Genomic DNA, 26,904 nt, shown 5'->3' with positions numbered 1-26,904 from the left:
TCTATTTTTATCTTACTACTCAACACATTTTAAGGGGTTATTAAATAAGTACTCTAAAAATACACAATCACTGATAATATGTATGACCCCCTCAAAAGTGTCAAAATTCACTCCACAATGAATGTGAAATGTGCCTCACAGACACATACTTCTTTCAGAATCTACAGAGCTCTTTCTCTTCTAAAAACTTCTACCTTCAACTACAGTATAATATTCAAAAATGAAACCAAAGAGAGGCTGAGCGAAAACATCACAGCCCCAAGATACCACAGGCACTCCCCCAGGAACGCAGAGCCCGTATGATACACAGTCCACTGCACATCGGTGCGGCAGGGGGCAACTGTCTCACAGCCCACCAGTCTTCTGGGTTCTGAACACTAGGAGCATCATGGTGTTGATGCTCAGGGTCTGCATCCCCCTCCAATCCAAATCCATTAAATAAAGAAATCCAAAGCTGTCGCCACTCCCTCTGCTAAGGCAAAATATTCTCAATTTGGAAATCCAAATGTATTTACTCACACTTCACATGTGGTAATTAGGCACAGCTGATTAATACTACAGGCGACATACTGAATATGTATCATAGGACAATTAGATGCTAGTGTGGGAACTTTCTAAATATATTATAAGATGCTTCTATTGCCAATGGACCTTAAGTTCTCAAAAAATGAGCATGGAAAAAAACAACAATGAATTAGAAATTGCCCTTATACTCTTATTCTAGTTTCTGTTACCAAATATTTCTTTTCACGACCTTTGTAATCAAGTATCAGGGTGATTTCTCAAAAAAGGTAAATAATAAAATCTTAAGAGGAAAGACTCAATTTTTTTTCTTTTTTTTTTATTGATTATGCTGTTACAGTTGTTCTATTCCCCCTTTATTCCCCTCCACCCTACCCCTCATCCCCACCATTACCCCCCCTTTAGTTTATGACCATATTATTACAAGCTATTAAAGTTGTAACATACAGTGAAATGTGTATATCACAAGGTGCTCAAGAGTCAGTTCACATAGGTCCCTCACATACTCCTCTCGGAAAAACCTACCTGACACCCTGATGTCTGACTTTGATGCCTCTACTCTTGGTCACCTAATGAGACCATCTGTCACATCAGCACCATGATGGATAAGGCATCAAGCGCTCTGGGTAGCCTCCCAATTCTGGAGTTTTGGGTGGGGGAGGGAATTACTTACAGAAGAACCAACTCAAGAAGTATTTATCTAACAAACACTTAATCTAACAGCTTGGCCACTTGATCCACAGCTGATAGGCACCAAGGTTTTTCTTTGTCAGGGAGGTGGGAATTATTTCAGGAGCAAAAGAAATTTTTTGTTCAAAGTCAAATGTTGTTCTCCGAGATTACAATTTGCTTTTTAAAACTTCTTTTTACAAAGAAAACAAATAACCCACCTTAATAATGAACACCAAATAAACTCTGCCACGAGTTTAAATAATTATTAACATTTAGCAAATTAATTCTTTTGTTGTTGTTGTTTTTGTTTAAAGATTTTTACTTTATTTTTAGACAGAGGGGAAGGGAGAGAGGGAGAGAAACATCCATGTGCGGTTGCCTCTCTACTGGGGACCTGGCCTGCAACCAGGCATGTGCACTGATTGGGAATCAAACCAGCAACCCTGTGGTGGATAGGCTGGCACTCAATCCATTGAGCCACACCAGCCAGAGTGCAAATTAATTCTTCAGTAGTCATTCCACACAACCCAATGGTTCTTTGACCTTTGCAGGCTTGTAAAGCCTACAATCCAGCCCCTTCCTACCTAGGTACTGGGTCCTGCTTCCCTCAGTTGCTTCTGCATTCCACAGCTCTCTGATAGGGATATTTTAGCATTTTCAACCATACTCCCTAGAGTACTAATCATATATAAGTACTCAAATAGGCTAATCATTCAGATAACTGACATGTATCCAATTAGAAGCCATTTGTTTTATTCTAACCATTTTTTTCCTAGAATTACATAGCAACGAGGCTAGAAAAACTTTACGGTTATTGAGTTCAACTATCCATCCCACATTCGACTCTCCTCTGTAACACTGCAGGCAAATCGCCATTTAACCTCTGCTGGAACACATTTGCTGGGGATGCCCTCACAGGCCTCATATCATCTTTGCCAGTTCCCACTAATAAACCCCTCTATCTATTCCTTTAGCACTTCTCACTGGTCCCAATTCTAAAGACAAAGTCTAACAATAATGATAAACCTTCAAATACAGGTTCACAGCCTTGAGTAGGTGAAAGACAGAATTTATTCTTACATTATTTATTTGTATTACAACTATAAACCTACTTTCGTCCACCACTGTATTTGAAAAATCATCACGTCCCCTCTGAATCAGACTAAACCTAGAGGTACTTCAGATTTCCCCCAATGTCCTTCAGCAGCTTGATTTTTCTCGGAAAATAATCTAATGTGACTTAAAGCACTATACCCAGACTGGAATGTAACATTCTAAATCCCCATACAATAAGAGAATCTCCTCTCATCATTGATGCATTTGATTTTGTTTCATCAGATGTGCTGCAACTTTGCAAGAATGCCTGGCCGGGCAGCTCAGTTGGTTAGAGCCTTGTCCTGATATGCCAAGGCTACAGGTTTAATCCCTGGTCAGGGCACATACGGGAAGCAACCAATAAATGCATAAATAAGTGGAACAACAGGTCAATGCTTTTCTCTCTCCTTCCCTGTCAGTCTATCAATTGGTAAATAACATTTTAAAATGTAATTTATTTGGGGAAGAAAAAGATATTACAAATATTCCCCTTTTGTGAATCTGGAGATCCCAGAAGGCTTTTAAAATATGTCCCTTAAGAATATTTCAGTCAGGTACTAAAAGTGATATTGTGTACCTACTGCTTTTTTTCCCTTTTCATGATACTATATTTCATCAAATCTAAAATGCCATCAACTGCAAGACACACCATTATTTTTATACTACCAAGAAAGGAAAATGGTTATCAAACTATGACATGCTATCAATTAAAAAAACAAATCCTGCCATCAAAAATGACAAAATGTGAAAAAAATAGGTAAGTTTTACCATCAACAAAATACAATAGATTTTCATGAAGATCTATGGTGTTATACTAAACCTAAGTAATAACAAGAACACCTTTGTAATTTTTTTCTTTCCAAAGTGCCTTAGTATGTATAACACTACTTTTTTGCTTTAATTATATCATATTTGTTTTGTTAATCTTTATTATTTTTCATCACTTTTTACTGCCATTCTATTACAGTTGTCCCAATATTTCCCCCTTTGCCCTCCACCACACATCCCACCCCACCCCCTGCTCCCACAGTCAATTCCCACACTGTCGTTGTCTAGGTCTGTGGGTCACTTGTACATGTCCTTTGTCTAGTCCTTTCCCCTTTGTTCCACCATTATCCCCCTCCTCCTCCTCTGTGGTCACTGTCAGTCTGTTCCATGTTTCTATTTCTGTGGTTCTATTTTGTTTGTTAGTTTATTGTTCACTAGATTACTGTTATAGGTGAGATCATATGGTATATATCTTTCACCGAGTGGCTTATGTTTCACATAGCATAATATTCTCCAATTCCATTTATGCTGTCGTAAAAGGTAGGAGCTCCTTCTTTCTTTCTCTCTGCTACATAGTATTCCATTGTGTAAATGTACACAATGGAATAGTTTTTTGATTCACTCATTTATTAATGGGCACTAAGACTGTTTCCAGCACTGGGCCATTGTAAATAGCACCACTATGAACATAGGGGTACATAAGTCCTTTTGAATTGGTGACTTGGAATTCTTAGGGTATATTCCCAGCAGCAGAATCACTGGGTCAAAAGGCAGGTCCAGTTTTAGTTTTTTGAGGGAATCCCATAGTGTTTTCCACAGTGGCTACACCCACCAACAGTGCACTAGGGTTCCCCTTTCTCCATAACCTTGCCAGCATTTGTTGTTTGATTTGGCCATCCTGACAAGTGTGAGGTGATATCTCATTGTGGTTTTAGTTTGTATCTCTCTGATGGTTAGTGACCTTGAGCATCTTTTCTAATGTCTCTGGGCCCTCTCTACGTCTTCCTCGGAGAAGTGTCTATTCAGATCCTTTGCCCATTTTTTAAATTGGATTGTTTGTCTTCCTGGTCTTGAGTCATATGTGTTTTTCATATATTTTGGAGATCAAACCCTTGTCCGATATATCATTGGCAAATATGCTCTCCCATACAGTAGGTTCCCATTTCATTTTGATGATGGTGTCTTTAGCCATGCAGAAGCTTTTTAGTCCCATTTGTTTATTTTTTCCTTTATTTCTCTTGCCCTACAAGCTATACCAACAAAAATATTGGTACATGCGATATCTGAAAATTTCCTGCCTATGTTTTCCTCTAGGAGTTTATGGTGTCACAACTTATATTTAAGTCTTTTATGCATTTTGAGTTTATTTTGGTGTATGGTTCATCCCAGGGATGCAAGGATGATACAATATTGACAAATCAATAAATGTAATATATCACATAAGCAAAAGGAAAGACAAAAATTACATGATCACTCAGTATATGCTGAAAAAGCATTTGCCTAAATACGGCACCCATTTATAATAAAAACACTCAGCAAAGTGGGAATAGAGGAAGCATACCTCAACCTAATAAAAGCTATATACAAGAATCCCATAGCCAACATTATACTCAATGGGCAAAAACTAAAAGCTTTCCCCTTAAGATCAGGAACAAGACAAGGGTGTCTGTCCACTTTCACAACTCTTATTCAATGTAGTACTGGAGTTCTAGCCACAGTGATCAGACAAAAAAAAAAAAAAGAAATAAAAGGTACCCAAATTGGAAAGGAGTAAGTAAAACTGTTATTATTCACAGACAACATGATAGTGTACATAGAAAACCCTGTAGTCTCCACCAAAACACCACTTAACCTAATAAATGAATTTGGCAAAACAGCAGAATACAAAATCAATATGCAAAAATTGAAGGCATTTTTGTATACCAACAATAAAATATCAGAAAGAGAAACTAGGAAAAAAATCCCATTTACTATAGCATAAGAAAAATAAAGTACCTAGGAATAAATTTAATCAAGGAAGTAAAAGATATACTCAGAAAACCACAGAACACTGAAGAAAGAAGTCAAGGAAGACACAAATAAATGGAAGCATACACCATATTCATGGACTGGAAGATATAACAGCATTAAAATGTCCATACTACCCAAAGTAATCTACAGAGTCAACACAATTCCTATTAAAATACCAATGACATATTTCACAGATCTAGAACAAATATTTCAAAAACTTATATGGAACCAAAAAAGACCCCAAGTAGCCACAAAAATCTTAAGAAAGAAGAACAAAGTAGGAGGGATCACAATACCTACAAGGTCACTGTAATCAAAACAGTCTGGTACTAGCATAAGAACAAACACATAGATCAATGGAACAGAATAGAGAACCCAGAAATAAACCCAAGGACCTACGGTCAATTAACATTCAGCAAAGGGGACATGAGCATTCAATGGAGTAAAGATAGCCTCTTCAACAAATGGTGCTGGGCTGGTGTGGCTTAGTGGACTGGTTGCCAACCACACATTGATGTTTCGCTCCCTCTCTTCCTCCCTCCCTTCCTCTCTCTCTAAAAATAAATAAATAAAATATTTTAAAAAATAATAAATAAATAGTATTGGGAGAACTGGCCTGATGCAAATAATAACTGGACAACATGCAAATAAATTAAACTAGACCACCAACTTACTCCATATATCAGAATAAACTCAAAAGGGATAATTATATCATATTGCAATGTTAAGAAAGTTAGGAACGTCTATTATATTTTAAGTTTAAATCAGGAGTCAAGTTTGCATTTCATCAGATGAGTTCTGGTATCTATTGAGACCAATGAGTTCTTTTCTTTCCATATTAATTAGGTAGGTAATATTAGTACTTTTCTTTTATTCACCTGTATACTATTTGACTGTGAGGGGCAATTTCTTTGGGATATTTGCATGAGTCGACATGTCCTATAATCTCATTCTGGTGTTTAACTTTTCAGATTAAGAGAGAGTTGAAAATAAAAGTGCAACAACGGGAAAAAGCACTCAATGGTATACTTTTAGAATAAATATTATTCAGACATTAAAAATCATGGTACATTATAGAACAATATTTCATAACTATCAAATGCTTATGATATCTTAAGAAAAGCTAGTAATGAAAGTACATGTATAAATATAATACATTTTTAAAATAAAATCTTTTCATTCTTTCCCTTCAATATGTATAAAAGTGCACAAGAAATAAAATCAAACTCTTTCTGTAATCAATTTAAAAATCATTTAAGCCACTCTTTTGCTTTTTCTTTTGAAACTATTTTAAGCTAAAGTATTTCTCTTACCAGACTATTTTTACTTCAAGAAAATATTAGAGCTTAACTCTGAAAGAAAATAATTAGGGCTGGAAAATATTAACTAGACTTCTGCCAAGGACAAAGAAATCCAGGAGAAAATAAAATGGTATTTCATATGTCCTCTTTGGCTTAATTTAGCTAGTTTTGGTATCCGACATGAGGCTTTCCCCTCATGTTTAAAACAATGTAACACTAAACAGGACTTGAACAGGGCTTACCATACTACCTGTCTTCCACATGCAAGCCTGCCTTTTCAGGTCTGCCACAATAACCAGGCCAGACAAAAGATGTGGCCAGGATTTCTGGGCACACATTAGAAGATCTCTCAAAACTGCTAACCGTATGACCTTTGCACCTTCTTCCTTTTTCCATTTATAAAGTGGATAGGTGGTTCTTTGGGGGTATAAGGAAATTCTTAAAGCAATGCTAAAAATTTACTAATTTGAAACGATTCTAGATGTCTGCTCCAGGTCTAATTAAACTACAGATATCAGAAGGGCCTACCTTTCTCAAGTGCCCATAGAGCTTTAACTGCCCCAAAGAGTGTGTGTATGTGCATGTGTGTGTGTGTGAATGTCTAGTAGAAGTAAAAAACAAAGACTGAGAGAGAATAAGTGTGTGTAATTCTTGTAATCAGAAAAAATATATATTCTTAAAAATAAAAGAGTGGAAACAGGAAATACTTTCACATAACTAGCCAATAGTAAAAAAATTTAATATAGAAGATGATATATAGGTATTAAGTTGAGGTAATCATATAAATCATGTGAAGAATTTCTTTTTTCCTGAATGGTTTATGAAAAGGTACCATGTATTTAACCACAAGGATAACGTCAATGGCTCTACAAAGTAAAACTGAAATTAATAACAATGGTATAAATTCTTTAATTCAACCACTCAAAATTGAAAACCATACACGTAAGGATAACATCTGTCTTACTCAGGCTGAGGTACTGAATCTGACACATAGTAAAAGTACCCCAAAGACATATATTGAGGGCACAATGTGCCAGGCACTTTCAGAGTCACCACCTCATGTAAATCCTCCACAGACTCCTCCCCCTTCCGACAGGTAAGGACCCTGGGACCCGCACAGGTTCAGTCATATGTGGGCCTATACAAGAGAGCTGCCGTTCACATCCAAGCCTACCTAACTGCAAAGTCTATGGCATTTCGTGTATTTCAGATCCCTTTGACTGTAACCACCAATCACACAGATTTCAAACAAACCATTTCTCTTCATAAAATCAATAAATAAAAACCAAAATTCATGAATCTGCTAATCAGTGTTTTCCATAGTAGAGATTACTTGATGATTTTTCAAGAGAAGCAGGTGTGCATATATTTACTACAACACACATACTCATAAATAAGTACAAATTAAAAGTCCATACTGCTCTTTATACAGCCTTGACATGTCAGGTTGGCAAGACTGAGTAATACATAAATGTCATTTGGGGAAAAACTGCCCAGACTGGTGTGGCTGAGCTGATTGGGTGCTGCCCACAAAGTGAAAGGTCGCCAGTTTGATTCCCGGTCAGGGCACATGCCTGGGTTACAGATTCAGTCCGCAGTTGGCGCGTGCACAAGAGGCACCTGATCAATGTCTCTCTTACACAATGATGTTTCTCTCCTCTTTCTCCCTCACTTCCCCTCTTTCTAAAAGTAAATAAATAAAATCTTTTTAAAAAGAAAAGAAAAGAATAAGACAAACCAAATAAGTCGAAAGAAATAACCTCCAACCTCATCTCAACTTGATGTGGTTAAAGAAAGAAAAAAAATTCATGAATATATCACTCAGTCCTATCTGAAAATAAGATGGCAAAGGACAGCTTTTCTCCCTTGATGAATATAGATATTATCATCAACTATTCCTTCCAAATATAACCATACATTCTCTTATTTACTGATATTTTTTATTAAAAAGAAGCATGAGCCCTGGCTGGTGTGGCTCAGTGAATTGAGTGCCAGCCTGTGAACCAGAGAGTCCCTGGTTCGATTCCCAGTCAGGGCACATGCCAGCATTGTGGGCCAGGTCCTCTGTTGGGGGCAAGAGGGATGCGGCTACACATTGATATTTCTCTGCCTCTCTTCCTCCCTTCCCCTCTCTCTGAAAATAAATAAATAAAATCTTAAAAAAAAAAAAAAGAAGCATGAGCCCTGGCTGATGTGGCTCAGTGGATTGAGTGCCAGCCTGTGAACCAAACGGTTGCCTGGGTTGCAAGCTGGATCCCCGGGGTGGGGGGGTGGGGGGGCCAGGGACATGTAAGGGGCAACTACACATGGATTTTTCTCTCCCTCTCTTTCTCCCTCCCTTCCCCACTCTAAAAATAAATAAAATCTTTTAAAAAATAAAATAAATAAAACCATGATATTGTAAAAGAGAATACACAAAGTCCACAAAACCAAACAGAAACCAAAAATACCTGCTGAGACTATACACATACACTGTGATATCATATTACATATAACATTTTTAAGATCTCAAAATAAGAGAAAGATTAATGTTTAGACTTTACCTTCCTGGTATCTGATCTTGCTGGGATATAAATATAATGCCCCAAATGAGTATCAAATGGTACAGTATATGGTCTCTTTTCAGGTATCCTGTTATCCGGCCCATCTCCACAAGTATCCTTAGCGGAAGAAGTCATTGAGAGGTTAAGTTTTGTTAGTTCTTCACTCAGCTGATCCACAAGAAGTTGTTGTTCTATTATTTTTTCATTCTTTGTAGAAGAGAAATGAGAATTTTAAAAATAGAGATCCTCAGTATGTGTACGGATGATAAAAAATAAATTATATAGTGACCAAAATCATAACTATAAGTCACAGCTACCTTAATAGTACAGTAAAACCTCATTTATCCAAAGACTTCTTGTGTTCACAGGTGTGTAGGACTGTTCTGAGTGGTAAACACCTCTGAAGACTAAGCAACAACAAACACAGCATAAACGCTCAAAAACAAAGGCCCCATACACTGTGACTGGTTGGCTTGTCAACCTGAAGCACTCTGATTAGCTGGTCTTTACAAAAGTTTAGACTTTCTAAGTGAAATCCAAGAAGTAACAAGAGACAAGAAAGCTGAAAAGTGGAGGAAGAGCTGCAAATAACAGAGGTGGCAGCAAAGGAGACAGAAAGTGGCAGCAGGTGCAGTGAAGTAAAAGCCTTTACTCAGTGAAAAAAGAAAGCCAAAAGCAGAAAGAGATAGAAGGTAGGCAACTGATAGTCCTGGGAGAAAGGAGAGCTTGCAAATCAAGGGCAGGACACATTGTGTGTGTGTGTGGGGGGGGGCGGGTGTGTGTGTGTGTGGTTTAGCTTTTTTAGTGTCCTCTAAAAAATGTTTAAAGTATATCCAATCCAGAAAACTCTACCATCAATCTTTGCTTTACAAGCACAAAACTACATAAATAAGAACTTGTCATTCATTTTAGCATTTCATGTGTACTACAGTGTATAAAATTGTTTTTAAACCTTAAAGTTTCACTGTGTTAATACTGACCTATAAAAATGCAACCTTATTTAAAAGTCATGCATACAGATAATTACAATATACAACAAAATAGTACATAAGTTGAGAGTAGGTGTTAAATGGAATCTTTACATTGTCTGGGGAAAGGGTAAAAATACCAATTAATATTAAATTTTATTAAGACAAGGATGAATGGCATACCCTCTAGGATAAACCACTAAAAAAAGCAGTAAAAGTACAACTTTTCAGCCAATGAAATTAAAATTAAAAATACACAATCTAAAAGGAGGTAAGAAAGGAGAGAAGAGGGAACACAGAACAGGGAGAATAAATGAAAAGTACAGTGGAGGGCTTATAGCCAAACAGAATAGTAACTATGTTAAATTTATAAATGTAGTCCAATTAAAAGATAAAGACTGCCAGAGAAGACTGTAAAATTATTGAACCTGCTGCTTACAAGACACAAAATTAAGATTAAAAAATAAGATGAAAAAAGAGATACCATGTAAATATTAATCAAAAGAAAGCTGGCATAGCTACATTCATAACAAAATGGACTTTAAGGCAAAAACATGACAAGAGATAAAAAGAGGTGAAAATGATCTTTTAAACAAGTCAACTCACTATGACGATGTAATTATTCTACATCTCTATGTATTTAATAACACAGCTTCAATATATCATGCAAAAATTATATATACTTCATGGAGAAGACAAATCCAAAATCACAGTGGGAGATTTCAACATCACTCTCAATTACAGATATTACAAAAAGACCCCAACAGATGGGTAAAAATATAGATCTGAATAACAGAATTAACAGCACCCAATATTACAGAATATACTTGCTTTTCAAGCACAACTGTAATATCTACAAAAATTGGCCTCATACTGAGCCATAAAGCAAATTTCAACATAGTCAAAGGACTGAAATCATAAGGACCACAGCACAATTAAGCTAAAAATTATTTTTTAAAAATCCTCCATGTGTTAGAAATAAAATAACTATATAATCCACAGGTCAGAGAAAAAAGTCACAATAAAAACTAGGAAATATTTTGAGCTGAATGTGGAATGCAGGTAAAGATATGCTTAGATGACAGTGGCCTGGTGTGCTCAAACTGTTTGTGCAGACAATGTGCTCTCTGCTGAACACCTGCCTTCCTTCTGGTCGTCTGGAGCTGCGCTACGTGCTGGGCAGAGAGTGCCTTCAATAAGACCGGCAGGCACTGAGCCTCTTCTGAGTTTCCCTAGGAAACAACCTTTCATGTGTCTTGTCACAACCACTCCTGGGGGAATTAAGCACATCCATGTGACTCCTTTGGGAGAAAACTCTTGGACTTTTGTGCTTAATTTCCTCCACACTTTGCTCTATGTGCCTTTTCTTTGCAGTTCACTGTTCTCCTTTCCCCATAATAAATCTTAGTCATGAGCATCACTATCTGCTGAGTCCCCTTACTGCACTATCCAACCTGAGGGTGGTTTTGGGGATCCCAGACAGAACAATACAACATGACTGAGAAAAGAGAAAAGATTTATTCCAGGAATGCAAGACTGATTTAAATAAAAAAAATCAATATAACTGACCACACTAAGAGTACATGCATGATAAAGAAAAATTATATGATAAAATTCATAATAAAAATTCTCAGCCAAGAAATTTGCCTTGATTTGATAAAAGGTAAATAAAAAAATAGCCACAGCTAACATGGTACTTAATAGTGAAGGCTTTTCCTCTATGACTGGAAACAAGACAAGATGCTTGCTATCACTTGTATTTAACACTGTATTGAAGACCCCAGCCAAAGAAGAAAGTTAAGAAAAAGGAAAAGGTATAAGGATTATAAAGACATAAAACTGTCATCATTTGCAGATGACACAATTATAAACAAAAATTCAAAAGAATTTACATAATTAGTAGAATTAGAAAGTCAATTTAGGGCTTCTGGTCAACGGGGAGGTATACGTAAATATAGCTTGCCTCTTCACACAACCACCTCAAATTACAGCTGAAGTATAGAACAACCATGACACAGAACCATCAGAAACAGAGTTCAATGGAAGTCCGACAATTACAGAATTAAAGAAACCACATGCATCCAGACTGGTAGAAGGGGCAGAGACACAGAATGGGCTGGTCCCACATCCACGTGCAGTGGATAAAAATTCCAGAGGGATAAGTTGGAAGCAAGCAGTCCCAGCCCCACACCAGGCACCCCAGCCCAGGTTTCCAGTGCCAAGAAGATAAGTCCCCATAACTTCTGGCTGCAAAAACCAGTGGGGATTGAGTCAATGGAAGAAACTTCTGGACCCCAAGCAGTTCCTCTTAAGGAACCCACACACCTACTCAGATTCATTCCCTCTGTGCTCCAACACCACAGTAGCAGCATGAAAGGCACCTGTGGCATACTGGGAGGAACTGAGGTGTCTCACATCAAGGCAAGAGATGACAGACAGCTTTCTCCCAGACAGAAAGACAGGCAGAGGAAACTGTCCCTATTCTGACCCCTCCCCAAATAGAGCCACAGAGCTGGCAGGCAGATGCCATATCTGAGACTCCATCAACCTGGCTAACACTATTTGCCCTGCCCTGGAGAGCCCTGGAGACTCCATCCTACCCAATTTACAGGTCCAACCAAGCTGTTAACAGTGGCTTTGCACATGAATGGCCAGTCTTGGGTCATCCTTCACATCTTTGTGAATCTTCTCAAACAAGCAACAGCCAGCTTCAGTGAGCCCCAGCCCCTGTACCTCTTACTAAGTGGCCCCGGGCACACCATTCAGAGCAGGCAGCCTGGATTCACAGCTTAGCTTCCCCTGGGAAACTCCAAGCCCAAAGCAGCAGCCATCTCAGATTGCTTTATAGCTCATTCAGGGTAGGGCCAGTACAGATAACAGGTGGAGGCTGACTTTGGCCTGAAACACACAGCACACCCAGGGCCTGTGCACCCTGGGGACAGCTACAAACCACATCACAGCACCACCACCCTGACCCTGCACAGTTGATTCTCCACAGAAGGTGGAGGTTGGTGGTTAGTGGTCAGAGCCAGTTCCTGCAGCTAACTGGCCTGGGTAAATCTCTCCAGTTGACCAGCCACCAGCAATCTAGGCTCAAGTACAAGAGGAAGGAGTATTCAGCCCATATGAAGGGTGCACTTTGAATACACAGCTGGGGTGATGGGGAAGCTGTGCCACTGGGCCCTACAGGACACATACTACATTAGGTCACACTACTAAGATAGGGGCCATAGCAGCTCTACTTCATACACAGAAACAAACAGGGAGGCTACCCAAATGAGGAGACAAAAAAACAAGGCCCAAATGAAAAAACAGATCAAAACTCCAGAAAAAAAAAAACTAAACTAAATAGAGAAAAGTAATCTGTAGAGTTCAGAACACTGGTTGTAAGGGTGCTCAAGGAACTTAGTGAGGATCTCAACAGTGTAAAAAAAATCCAGTCAGAAACAAAAAATTCACTAACTGAAATAAAAAATAATTTACAGGGAAACAAGAGAGAGGGAATAAAGCTGAGAATCAACTCAATGACTTGGAACATAAGGAAGCAAAAAACACCCAATCAGAACAAGAAGAAGAAGAAAGAATCCAAAAAAGGAGGATAGTGTAAACAGTCTCTGGGATAACTTTAAGAGGTCTGATGTTCACATCATAGGGGTGCCAGAATGAGAAGAGAAAAAGCTAGAAACTGGAAATCTATTTGGAAAAAAAAATGAAAGAAAGCTTCCCTAATCTGAGGAAGAAGATAGATAAGCAAGTCCAGGAAACACAAAGAGTCCCAAACAAGATGAATGCAAAGAGGCCCATTCCAAGACACATCAAAATTAAAATGCCAAAGGTTAAAGATAAAGAGGGAATCTTAAAAGCAGCAAGAGAAAAGCAGTTAGTTACCTACAGGGGAGTTCCCATTAGACTGTCAGCTGATTTTTCAAAAGAAACTATACAAGCTACAAGGGATTGGCAAAAAATATTCATAGTCATGAAGAGCAGGGACCTACAGCTAAGATTGGTCCACCCAGCAGAGATATCATTTAGAATCAAAGGGCAGATAAAGAGCTTCCCCAAAAAGAAAAAAACTAAAGGAGTTCATCATCACCAAACCATTATTATATGAAATGTTAAAGGGACTTATTTAAGAAAAAGAAGATCAACACTATAGACAATAAAATAGCAATAAATACATATCTATCAACAATTGAATCTAAAAAATATACTAAGCAAACAAGAAGAGAGACAAAATTATGGATACAGAGAGCATTTGGATGATTGCCAGATGGGAGAGAGATGTGGGAAATGGATAAGGAAGTGACGGGATTAAGAAGTACAAATAGGTAATTACAGAATGACCATGGGGATGTAAAGTACAGTATCGGACATGAAGTACGAAAGAACTTACATGCAAGACCAAAGACATGAACAATGGCGTGGGGCCTACCTGAGGGAGTAGGGGGTGCTGAGTGGAGGGGGGCAAAGAGGGAAAAATTGTAACAACTGCAATAACATAATGAATAAAATATAATTTTAAAAAAGTAAATTTGGTCACATTGCTGGGTGTATCAATATACTAAAATCAATATATTCATAAATACCAACAAACAATTAAGAAAACAAAATTTTAAAGATTCCATTTAGTTATGTTAAAAAAAAAAACAAGTGTCTAGAAATGAGTCTAACAAAAGATAATGAATACTTCCACACACACATCCAGACAAAGGAAACCTAAGTAATGAAGGAAAATACCATACTGGATTAGAAGACTCAAAATCAAAAGATGTCAATTTTCCCCAAATGAATCTACAGACAGCACAATCCCAATCAAAATCATAATAAGTGGTTTTCTTTGTGGCTCTAGATAGTTGATCCCAAAATTTACATGGAAAAACCAAGACATTCTTAGAGGTTAGGGGAATCAAGCAAAAGGCCTTGCTTTACTGAATATTTAGAGCAGGGGTGTCAAACTTATTTTCACTGGGGGCCACATCAGCGTCACAGTTGCCTTCAAAGGGCTGAATGTAGAGCTCCTTGCCCCTAGTTAAGGAGTATTGACATTTATACAGTCCTAAAATTACATTCGGCCCTTTGAAGGCAATCGCAAGGCTGATGTGGCCCCTGGTGAAAATGAGTTTGACAACCCTGATCTAGACTTATTATGAACCTACAATAAATAAGAAATGTGAGAATGTTTCAAGGTTAGCAAACCAAGGATACAATATAAGACCCTTAATAGACAATAAATTCAGGCACAAATGAACCTTGACTTATGACAAAGCTAGCACTCAGAACAGTGGTAAAAAAATGGTCTCTTCAATAAATGGTGACAGAACAAATAGATATCTACATGGAGAAAAAAAAGATGTTTACCTTACCCCATACACAAAAATCAATTATAGAAGTACTGCAGAGCTCAATGTTAAAGGCAAAACAATAAAGCTCCTAGAAGATACCATAGAAAATATCCTCCAAGGAAAGGAAAAGGAAAGGCCTGTTAGAGCACAAACATCATTAACCATAAAGAAAAAGATTGTTGAATTTGATTGCAATACGTCTTTTCATCAAAAGACCTCATTGAGAATGAAAAGCCAAAGAGACAAAATATTTGGAACCATGTAACTGAAAAAGAGCTCATCATACCCAGAATGTACAGGGACAGGCGAAAGTAGGTTTACAGTTAGTTGTTCCTTTGGAAAAATATATAATACAAGAATAAATAATAATGCGAGAATAAACTCTGTGGTTCATGTATTCACAACTGTAAACCTACTTTTGCAGCTGGTGGCAACCAGACTTGCCATCTGGTCCTTAAGTGACTTAAAAAGTGGGCTCAGGACTTCCACCAAGATGGAGGTTTAGGTGGATGTGCCGTACCTCCTCACACAACCAAGTTTAGGGACAACTAAATATTAGCACCAGAAAACACAACCAGAACACGGAAAACTGAACTTTTCGGAAGTCCGCTAACAATAAATTCTTCGGCCCGACCGGTAAGGGGCAAAACCGGCGTCGGGTGAGGAGTTACAAAGGAGGGCTCGATCGACCCGGGCGCGGAATCCGGGCGCGGAATCCAGACGCGCGAATCCAGTCGCACGGGTTCCAAAACCAGGATTGGACCTAGTGAGCGACCGAGCGGCCCACCGGGTGAGCGACTACGGAGGAGTCAGTGGGGAGGCGGTGGCAGCGAGTTGACTGTGGTTGCCTGGTTGCACGTGGCGGCGGCGGCGGCCATTTCCCCGCTCTGACCACGCCCCAACATACAGCGCCACAACCCAGCGACCTGGGAATCCAAGGCGACGCTCCTCCCACTTAAAGGGCCAGAACAGACCAAAAATGTCGCAGGGAGACCTCAAAGCCCCAGAGATAAATCTAAGTGACGAAGAAATAGCAAATCTCTCAGACGCACAGTTTAAAACACTGGTCATCGGCTTCCTCACAGATCTGGTGGACTATAGCCACAAATTAGAGAAACATATGAAGGCTAAATTAAGGGAAATGAATGGAATTCCACAGGAAACCCATAGAGATGAAAAAAAAACTGGGACTCAAATCAATGGAGTGGACCAGAAGGAAGAAGAAAAAAATAATCAAACAGAAAGGAATGAAGAAATAAGAATTCAGAAAAATGAGGAGAAGCTTAGGAACCTCCAGGACATCTATAAACGCTCCAATATCCGAATTATAGGGGTACCAGAAGGGGGGAAAGACACAACCACCAGTGGAAAAACTATTTGAACAAATAATAAAAGAAAATTTCCCCAATCTGGCAAAGGAAATAGACTTCCAAGAAATCCAAGAAGCCCAGAGAGTACCAAAAAAGTTGGACTCAAGAAGAAACACACCAAGGCATATCATAATTACATTAGCCAAAATTAAAATGAAGGAAAGAATCCTGGAAGCAGCAAGAGGTAAGGGGACAATCACCTACAAAGGAGTCCCCATCAGACTGTCAGCAGATTTCTCAAAAGAGACCTTACAGGCAAGAAGGGGCTGGAAAGAAATATTCCAAGTCATGAAATCTAAAGACCTACAACCAAGATTGCTCTACCCAGCAAAACTTTCATTTAGAATGGAAGGACAGATAAGGTGCTTCTCAGATAAGACCAAACTCAAGGAGTTCATCATCACCAAGCCCTTATTATATGAAATGTTAAAGGGACTTACCTAAGAAAAAGAAGATAAAGAAACATGAACAGTGAAAGGACAACAAACTCACAGTTATTAACAACCACACCTAAAACGAAAGCAAACTAAAAGGACAGCTAGATCAGGAGTGGAAACATAGAAATGAAGATCTCAAGGAGGGTTAGCAACAGGGGAGTGGGAGGAGGAGACGGGGGGAGAAGGTACAGAAAACAAGTAGCATAGACAGTAGATAGAAAATAGATGGGGGGGCAAGAATAGTATGAGAAATATAGAACCTAAAGGACTTGAGACACATGGACATAAACTAAAGGGGGGTAATGGTGGGGTTGGGGGGGCAGGGTGGAGGGGAATGAAGGGGGGAATAGAACAACTGTAACAGCATAATCAATTCAAAAAAAATAAATAAATTTATAAAAAAAAAAAAAAAGTGGGCTCAGTCCTTTGGCAGGGCCACAAAAGTTCTGTATTATTTTCCTCATTACCTGCCATCCAACTTATAACATTATCACATTGCCTATTACCTTGGCAAACAATGAAAGGCAAAAGTATGAAGAAAAGATAACAATGTAAGTTAAACTAACAATAAAAATGTTTTCCCTTTACACCAATTTAGGAGAAAAACTATAATTCTTTTAGGTGCTTGGGTTCAGAACTGTTCAACTGAAATCCACTTTTGTAAAGATTCCCATGTATCATTTAAATGCTATTCTATTAAGTTAGTTAGTAGTCCAATTAAATCTGCAGAGCGAGATGCATTAGTAAACTCTACCTGCAATCTATTCACTTTTTGTGCTTCTTTCAAAGATAGAACATGTCCTTTGTTTTCCTGCACCATCATCTGCACTTGATTCTTTAGTTCCTTCACCTCCAGTTCCTTCTCGTTGAATACTACTTCATCAGCAGCCAGCGCACACTGGGAGGAGGGAAAGAGAGCACGAGATTCACCATGGAAAACACTCGAGAGGCCACATTAATACCACAAAAGCAGTGATTTAATGACAGCTTGACAATGTCTCTTAAAATTTTTCTTACCCTATTCAAATTATTTTCTAGTTTGTTTATAAGGAAGGCAGAAACAGTTGAGAGGAGCTAGTATTGTTATAACATAAGAATTATCATAAAGATGAGAAGATTCTCCTGATTTTTATTTCCTGCCTTTTAAAATGAAAACCAGTTATTCAGGTTCTAGAGTACATTACATAAGATTTTTACAAGTTTGCTGGAATTTCCATGAGATTTTAATGTGGGTGTTAATTTTTTATTTTAATCTTTTTAAAAAGATTTTATTTATTCACTTATTTATTGAGAGATGGGAAAGGAGGGAGAAAGAGAGAAAGAGAAACATCAGTGTGTGAGAGATACATCAATCAGTCTTCACACCATGCATGTGCCCTGACCAGGAACTGAACCGGAAACCTTTTGGTTTGCAGGCCAGCACTCAATCCACTGAGCCACACCACTTAGAGCTTAATGTGGATTTTTAAAAATCAAAGGTCATATTTTCCAAACTGACCTAAAGAATGTAAGAATGCATTTGAATTTGTTTTGCTTTGTTTTGTTTTTCATGCCAAAACCCGGGAACAAACCAATGATGTTTAAATAAAGAAAGTTTGCTAATTTTTGTACACTTCCTCTATGAAGAGATATATTTCGAAGATGTCTGAAAATATGGTTAAACAAATACTTTTCTTAGTTTTTAGTGAATTACAACTATTTTTAAATAAATTGAGTTATGCAAGTAATACTTTTAAAATAATTTTAAATCAAATAAACAAAGCAAACTAATACTTGGCATTTTCAAAATATCTCACTGAATGGACATGTTTTTTTCTTCTTTGAAGAACCTGAAGTTCAGTGAAATTAAAACCTTTTCCCAAGATGACTCAGTAGATAAACTGAATTCCTGACACTAAATCCCTGGGCCTGTACAGATCCAAAGCCTAAGCCACAGGAAAAGACAAGAACAAGTAGTTGGTTTCCAAAACAGTGTTCACTTTACAAATAAGATTTAACTCACAAAAAACAGAGTACGTGTGTGACCCCTCAGGCAGTGGCACATGGGTGGATGGGCCTCTGTACCAGGAACCTGTGGACTGAGGCCAGCCTTGATTTTGCCACAGGTTCACAGAGGGGTTGGGGCCAGTCCCTTCTTTCTCTGCTTGGGATCCTCAAATAAACAAACGAGGAGGGAACATTCGACACTGAGAGTCCTTATCACCCCATGTGTTCATGTAACCTCCATGACCTTCTCTCTTCTATAAAATAAGATAGAACTGTAATTCTCATGAGTTAATATCCTCTTCTATTGGCAACTGTCCATTTGAGAAGCTTATAATTGGTCTCCCAGTGCTGCATATGCTTTCACATATGCTTCAAAAACTACAATTTTATTGCTTATTATTCATTTAAAAGTGTTTAACTGTTGATTGAGTATATCAACAGTTAACAAGAACAGATTCAGTACTGCTCTTGAATTTAACATTTGGAATTTTGAAAGAAGCAACAAAGTCCCTCAGAAAGTATTTTCCAGAGGATGCAGTGTTCTAATGATTGATGAATAGCAAAAATCAAGGTCACAACATTATCTGACACCTTCTAAAAAGGAGACTGTAATTTCAGAATGACACTTCCTGAGCAAATCCAGCTATTACCCCACCTGTGAGTAGACCCATAATTTCATCTTCGCTAGGAATTTTTTAAAAAGTATTAACCTACTTGCCTAAGAGGCTCAAGGAAACAGACTGAGCAAAGAGAATGTCTTTGCCTCTCCCCCCCACAGACCCACTATCTCCCTAAGAGATAAACTTGACAAACTTAGCAGGATGCCTTCACAGTAACTCCTGGGCTGCGGCCCTGTGTGACTACTGAGTCCAATCCCTTAGATGCCACTGATGTATAACCTAGGCACAGGCAGGTGAAAAACAAACAAGAGGAGATAAAATTAAGCTACACTTCAGGGAGCCTTCCTACAATCAACCTTGTCATTCACTTAATGGGAACTAAGGCTTTAAAAATCTTCACAACAACCTCAAGGGTCGTTATTACTATTGTTTCCATTTTACAGATAGAGAACTTCAAGCAGAGAGATGTCAAGTATTTACCCAAAGTCACAGAGCTGGTGAGCAGAGAAGCCAGGATCCGCCCTTCAGTGTTTGGTACCCATGTTCTTAACTACTGTGATATTCTGCCTCTCACAGAGAACAAGAACAGAATTGCAAGTTTAAAAACAATATTTTTAAAGAGGCATCGCAGGGTGAGGAATGACACCAACCATTTCTCTAGTTACTGCTTAGTCTTCTCCAACTATCACTAGTCCTGCAAGACTGCAGACCAAAAAAAAAAAGTACCCATTTCTTAAAATTAGGAAACACAATGCTACGTCTTTCACTTTGAAATTCATAATATACATTAGCACTTTCAAAGTTCTGAGAATTCTTAGAATTAAGAAACCTGTTTGCTTCTTGCAATCTAGCATTCCCCCAAACAATCTGATTGTGGTATCCTTTTTGTTAGTATTTCAAGGAAGTCATAATCTAGAGTATACAAGCTACGGCAAGTTTAAATTTATACTTTCCAGCTGTTGGATGGAGTAAACTACTACCCACTCCACCCCAAGCAGTGGATTTTATGAACTTCCAATTTCAGCCACTTGAGAAGCATGAAGGAAAACCAACTCTTACGTGTCCCAGAGTTTGAGCTTCCAACCACCTGTATACCAGATCCTCACACCAGTGAGAAAGGGTCAGGCCTGCTCTATCTGGGACAAAGGGCAGAAGTACTATCTTTTTTTAAAAAGCCATGATTTTAAAAGCATTGCTTTACATGCTTTGAGTTAAATATCACAAGCTTTGTAATAGGGCAGCAGTTCTCAGCGTATGCAGTAGAGACCCTCTCAGCATGTCCCTCAGATCCTTTCAGGGTGCTCATAAGGTCAAAACTATTTTCCTAATAATACTAAGATGATATTTGTAATTTTTTCTCCATGTTTACATTTGCCCTGATGGTATAAAAGCCATGGTGGGTAAAACTGTTCACTCCTAACACAAATAAAGGAAGCGTCACCAAACTGTACTTCACCACCATGTGCTCCCAATACAAACCAGTAACAGCTTTACTTAAGAATATCTCAATGAAGCATGCCCTGGCTCATGTGGCTCAGTGCACTGAGTGCGGGCCTGTGAACTGAAAGGCTGGCGGTTCAATTCCCAGTCAGGGCACATGCCTAGATTACAGCCCAGGTCCCCAGTTAGGGACGTACAATTGATGTTTCTCTCCCTCTCCTTCACTTACTCTCTAAAAATAAATATATATGTTTTTTTAAAAAAGATTATCTTAATGAAGCAATAAAGTTATCTTATTCAATCTCAACCCTTGCGTATGTGGGTTTTTTTTTAGCATTTTACGTGACAAACTGGGAGGTATGCGTAAAACCGTGCTGCCGCACATGGCAGGGCAACGGCTGTCTGTGTGAACAGTCTTGTGCCCGTGTTTGAACTGCAAGCTAAACTTGCCACTTTTCCCACACAATACGTTTTTTTTTTTTTCTGTAAGAATGGCAGAAAAACAATAGTTATTCACACTGGCATATGGCAGACATTTTCTTGAAAAATGAGAACCATGATTTTCAAAGAAAACAAGGGTATCTGTTACAAATGCTAAAACTCAAAAATTAGAGTTTCATGCAAAAATTAGAGTTTGGGAAAACAGTTCTGCTACCGTGAGCATGAAGACAGCTTCCGCGCTTAAAGACGTGGATGGTACGATGAGTGCTGGTGGTGATGACTGCGACTGCTTGATCCTGTGTGATGAAATGTGCCAGCGCCCGGAAGGGCTGCTTAACTTAAGTAAGTATTTTCCAAATGACCAATGCATGATGGTTCAAAATCAGGCGTGAATAAGATCCATTCAAAGTACAAGACAGAGACCAATGAATTTAATGCATAGATCTTAATGTAACAAAATAGCTGCAAATCCCAAGTAACCTTTAAAAGATTTCTATTTGTTGAGTTTTGGTGCAAATTCAAAGACTATCCACAATTATCTACAAAGGGCATTAAATACCCCTCCCTTCCAACTACAAATCTATATGATGCTGGATTTTCTTCAACTAAAACAACAGACTGCAACACTGAATGCTGAAGCGGATATGAAAATCCACTTGTCTTCTATTAAATCAGCTATTTAAAGAGATGTGTAAAAATGTAAAACAATTTCATTCTTATTAATTTTTGTTTCTGAAAATATTTTTCATAAAAATGTTCTGTATATTAATAATTATATTATTACTGTTAGTTTTGAATAACTTAATAGTATAAATTTTTGTTTTAATTCTAATATATTAAATATTTATAGATACAATGGGGAACTTGATTTTAAGAAATCTGCAAATAAAAAGTTCAATAACTGCTATAATGAAAAATAATAATACAACTGGATTTTTTTCTAATCTATATAATAAGGTATTGAGGAAAGATTCCTAACTAGACAGCTATGTTTTTAACCTTTCTACTTTTAACTATGTTCTCTATTTTAAAAACTGGAAGAACATCCATTTGCCCACCAAATTGCAAACTCCACATGAGCAGAATTAGGTATGTCTTGGTATCCACTATTTCTCTCATGACACATAAACTTTACTCAATAAAATTTTTTAAAAATATTTATTTATTTTTTAGAGAGGGAAAGGGAGGTAGAAAGAGAGAGAGAGAGAAACATCAATGTGTGATTGCCTCTCACATGGCCCCCACCGGGGACCTGGTCCACATGTGCCCTGACTGGGAATCAAACCTTCGGCCCTTTGGTTCCCAGGCCAATGCTCAATCCACTGAGCCCCACAAGCCAGTGCTCAATAAATGTTTTCTGAATAAAAAATGCGGAAATATAATTCTGAACTCAATAAACATACATACAATGCATACACATGTACGTACATACCCACATTTCTTTTTTTTTTAAGATTTTATTTATTTATCTTTAGAGGGGAAGGAGAGAAGGAGAGAAAAATCGATGTATGGTTGCCTTTCATGCATCCCCTGCTGGGAACTGGCCTGCAGGGAACCAGCCTGCAACCCAGGCATGTGCCCTGACTGGAAATTGAACTGAGATTCTCTGGTTCGCAGACCTGTGCTTAATCCACTGAGCTACACCAGCCAGGGCCCATACCCACATTTCTTAATCATTAAGATCATTATGATCCTTAAGATCATCATTAAGATCATTAATCATCAATTTGTTTTTTAAACAAACAAATCAAATATGATGATTTGTTTGTTTAAAAAATCAGTACCTCGAACTCAAGGGATGAAATATTTTTTTCTTTCAAGAACCACTGACCCATGGAGGGATAAAACTCAATAAAGTATAACTTGATTTTGTTTCTGAAACTGTGTTTCTTCTTCCTCCAAATTTGGTGACCAAGTCTACAAATTGTACTTAATAAATATAACAAATTAAAATCATTTTACTGGAGAAAAAAGAAGCCATGAAGGGTATGAATTATAAGGGGACAGCAATAGGAAAGGGTGAGACAGAGCAAAGCCAAATGAAAGTTCACATAAAATCCTTTCAAAATTTTTCTGAAATTCTATGACAACTCTTAGTTGCCCCAAATAAATTTAGTCCTTAAACAAGTTATTTTATAAAAGCAGTGTCTAAGTACCTGGCATTTCTTCAGCTCTCGCTTCAGCTGGATAACTGTAACATGCTGTGGTCCTTCTTCCAAGCTTTCAATGCCTTGGCTTCCTCTGAATGAGGTAAGAAGGGCCTTCCTGACCTCCTGGGTCATGTTAAACCACTCCTGCAGTTTTTGTTGCTGCTTTTGGTTTAGTCTGACGGCATCTTTTAACTCCACCAGGAAGGTGAAGGCCTCCTCTATACACTTTTGGTAACCCAGACATTCTCCTTGGAGCTGAGCTACTTGCTCCTCAAGAGAAAGGATCCTCTTTTTCTCAGGAGTCCCTTCTCGATGGCTCTGGCTGGTTTGGCTGATACTACTAGCCTGCTGGCTTTGCAAAGCTTCTCGAAGCAACTTAATCTCAAATTCCATTTCGTCCATCCGGTCTGACTCGGGGCTGAAGTTTAAGGTGGGTTTGTTTCTGATGTTCCGCGCTCTGTTGGCGTATTTGAGAGAATTTAAGGATTCGTCAAAATCCAACGAAGACGGACTGACACAAGTGATCATGACTGTCTTGGCACTGCCACCCAGGGAGTCTTTCAGAAGTCGGGTAATTTTAGCATCCCTGTATGGGATATGTGAACTCTTCCTGCGTGGGTCCCCAAGAGCACTTATTACATTTCCCAAAGCCAGCAACCCACTGTTGATCTGAATGGATTCTTTGAACCGTTCGCCGGTATTCCCTGTTTTCGTTACTCTTTCTGATCCAGCCAAATCCACAAAGTGAAACTTTGAGACAATATGTCGACGGGAACACCAGGATCCATCTTCAGGTGGCTCTGTACTTTTTACAACTTGACAAATGCTGATTGTAAAAATTGCATGTGATCTACTGGAGTGTTCGTTCATCTGGGTGGTACCAGTGTGCCGGGCTGCATTCCCCATCTCCAACAGGCTCATCACTTCATCTGCACTCTCCACCTGGCATTCCTTGCTCCCTACAATCACTTAAAACAGAAAGTTTCTAAACCAAGTTTTAATCAAAATCCAGTATAGTTAAATTAACCACACAACAGTTATCATTTGCAAGACTACCCAGCTAAGACAGTCCCTTTAAAAAAATCAACAGTATTTCCAATAATAGTACACATCAACATTAAATAATTTCAGATGATATCCCAAAGGAACATTTTACAGAGAGCACTCATTTTGTTTAAATTCTAAAAGATATCATACTGTACATCATTTTTAATAATCTGGTTTCTTTGTAGGCACATATCACGCTAAATTTTTCAAAGTAGATGACACGTCCTGGCCAGGTGGCTCAGTTAGTGGGAGCACCCTCGCATATAATAAAATGTAGCAGGCTCGATTCCCGGTCAGGGTACATACCTAGGTTGCAGGTCTGATCCCAGGGAGGGTGCATACGAGAATGCAATGGACCAATGTCCCCCACACTGATGTGTTTCTCTCTCTCTGCATGCCACCCCCCTCCCTCTCTCACCCTACCCTTACTCTCTCTAAGACCAACAATAAAATATCCTCAGGTGAAGTCTTAACAATAAAATAGCTGACCAAAAAAAGCCCTCTTTATTCTAGTATTTGATTTGTAGAGTCTACTAGATTAAAAAATAAAAGATTAGCCATTCCAGCCAAAATGGAGGTAGAACCGGTAGAAACACTGTGCCTCCTCCCTCAACCAAAATTAAGGACAACAAAGATTTAGAAACAAAAACACAACCAGAACTGTCAGAAAACTGAACTGTATGGAAATCCGACAACCATTCAACCAGACTGGTAAGAGGGGAAGAGTCCACAGCCGGAAGAGAGGGGTCGCAGCAGGAGAAGGCAGTGGCTGCCAGACCTGGGAGCACAGGTGGAGCAGGGCTAGCACAGGGAGGAAACAAGCAGACCCAGTGAGGCACGTAAAATGGTTGGCTGCCCGAGGTCACACATTTGCACGCAGATAAACTAGGCAAAATCAGGCAGCGAGACAGACCACCCGACCCAGGGTTCCAGCGACAGGAAATACAGCCTAAAAGCACTGATTGAAAAGATGCCAGGAGAGACTCCCAGCCTCGCAGGAGAGTTCGCTAGAGAGACCCACAGGGTCCTAGAACGTACACAAGCCCACCCACCCGGGAACCAGCACCAAAAGGGCCCAATTTGCTCATGGGAAGCAGCAGAGGGGACTGAAATCTGAGAGAGAGAGAGAGAGAGAGAGAGAGAGAGAGAGAGAGAGAGAGAGAGAAGAGCAAGCACCATTTTTCCCTCTGACCCTGCCCCCACATACAGCACCACAACCCAGTGACTCGATTGCCCAGCCCTGGTGAACACCTAAGGCTCCCACCCTCACTACACAACAGCCGTGACCTGACCAAAAAATTATGGCTCAAACAGAAGAACCAATCAAAGCCCCAGAGCCAATACTTTTAAGTGACCAAGAGAAAGCCAACCTATCAGATGCACAGTTCAAAACACTGGTGATCAGGATGCTCACAGAACTGGCTGATTTTGGTCACAAATTAGATGAAAAAATGAAGGCTACACTAAGTGAAATGAAGAAAAATGCACAGGGAACCAATAGTGATGGAAAGAAAACTGGAACTCAAATCAACGGAGTGGACCAGGAGGAAGAAATATCCAACCAGAAAAGAACAACAAGAATTCAAAAAAATGAGGAGAGGCTTAAGAACCTCCAGGACATCTTAAACGTTCCAACATCTGAATTATAAAGGTACCAGAAGGGGAAAAGGAACCGCAACAAATGGAAAACTTATTTGAACAAATAATAAAGGAGAACTTCCCTAATCTGGCAAAAGAAATAGACTTCCAGGAAGTCCAGGAAGCTCAGAGAGTCCCAAAGAAGTTGGACCCAAGGAGGAACACACCAAAGCACATCATAACTACATTACCCAAGATTTAAATGGAGAGAATCCTAGAAGCAGCAAGAGATAGGGGACAGTCACCTACAAAGGAGTTCCTATCAGACTGTCAGTGGATTTCTCAAAAGAGATCTTACAGGCAAGAAGGGGCTAGAAAGAAGTATTCCCAAGTCATGAAAGGCAAGGACCTACATCCAAGATTACTCTATCCAACAAAACTTTCATTTAGAATGGAAGGGCAGATAAAGTGCTTCTCAGATAAGGTCAAATTCAAGGCGTTCATCCTCACCAAGCCCTTATTATATGAAATATTAAAGGGACTTATCTAAGAAAAAAAAGATTAAAAATATGAAGAGTGAAAGGACAGCAAACTCACAGTTATTAACAACCACA

At 38.7% G+C, this 26,904-nt stretch overlaps 1 protein-coding gene across 2 annotated transcripts in view; it reads right to left on the bottom strand.

Annotated features, from left to right (window-relative positions):
- The window catches only part of KIF27 (kinesin family member 27), an 89,360-nt gene that overhangs the window by 42,845 nt on the left and 19,611 nt on the right, over positions 1-26,904 (bottom strand). For both annotated transcript variants that reach the window (XM_053656573.1, XM_053656574.1), the window contains exons 4-6: positions 23,672-24,633; positions 17,783-17,926; positions 8,912-9,118 (exon numbers count right to left, since the gene is read on the bottom strand). In XM_053656573.1, the coding sequence (XP_053512548.1) occupies positions 8,912-9,118; positions 17,783-17,926; positions 23,672-24,633 (1,313 nt within the window). The remainder of the gene's footprint in view (positions 1-8,911; positions 9,119-17,782; positions 17,927-23,671; positions 24,634-26,904) is intronic.

This window comes from Artibeus jamaicensis, unplaced genomic scaffold (genome assembly GCF_021234435.1).
Source record: "Artibeus jamaicensis isolate MK-2021 breed Jamaican fruit bat unplaced genomic scaffold, CSHL_Jam_final scaffold_1964, whole genome shotgun sequence".
NCBI classification, from domain to species: Eukaryota; Metazoa; Chordata; class Mammalia; order Chiroptera; family Phyllostomidae; genus Artibeus; species Artibeus jamaicensis.
This window is presented reverse-complemented; position numbering and strand designations above follow the sequence as displayed.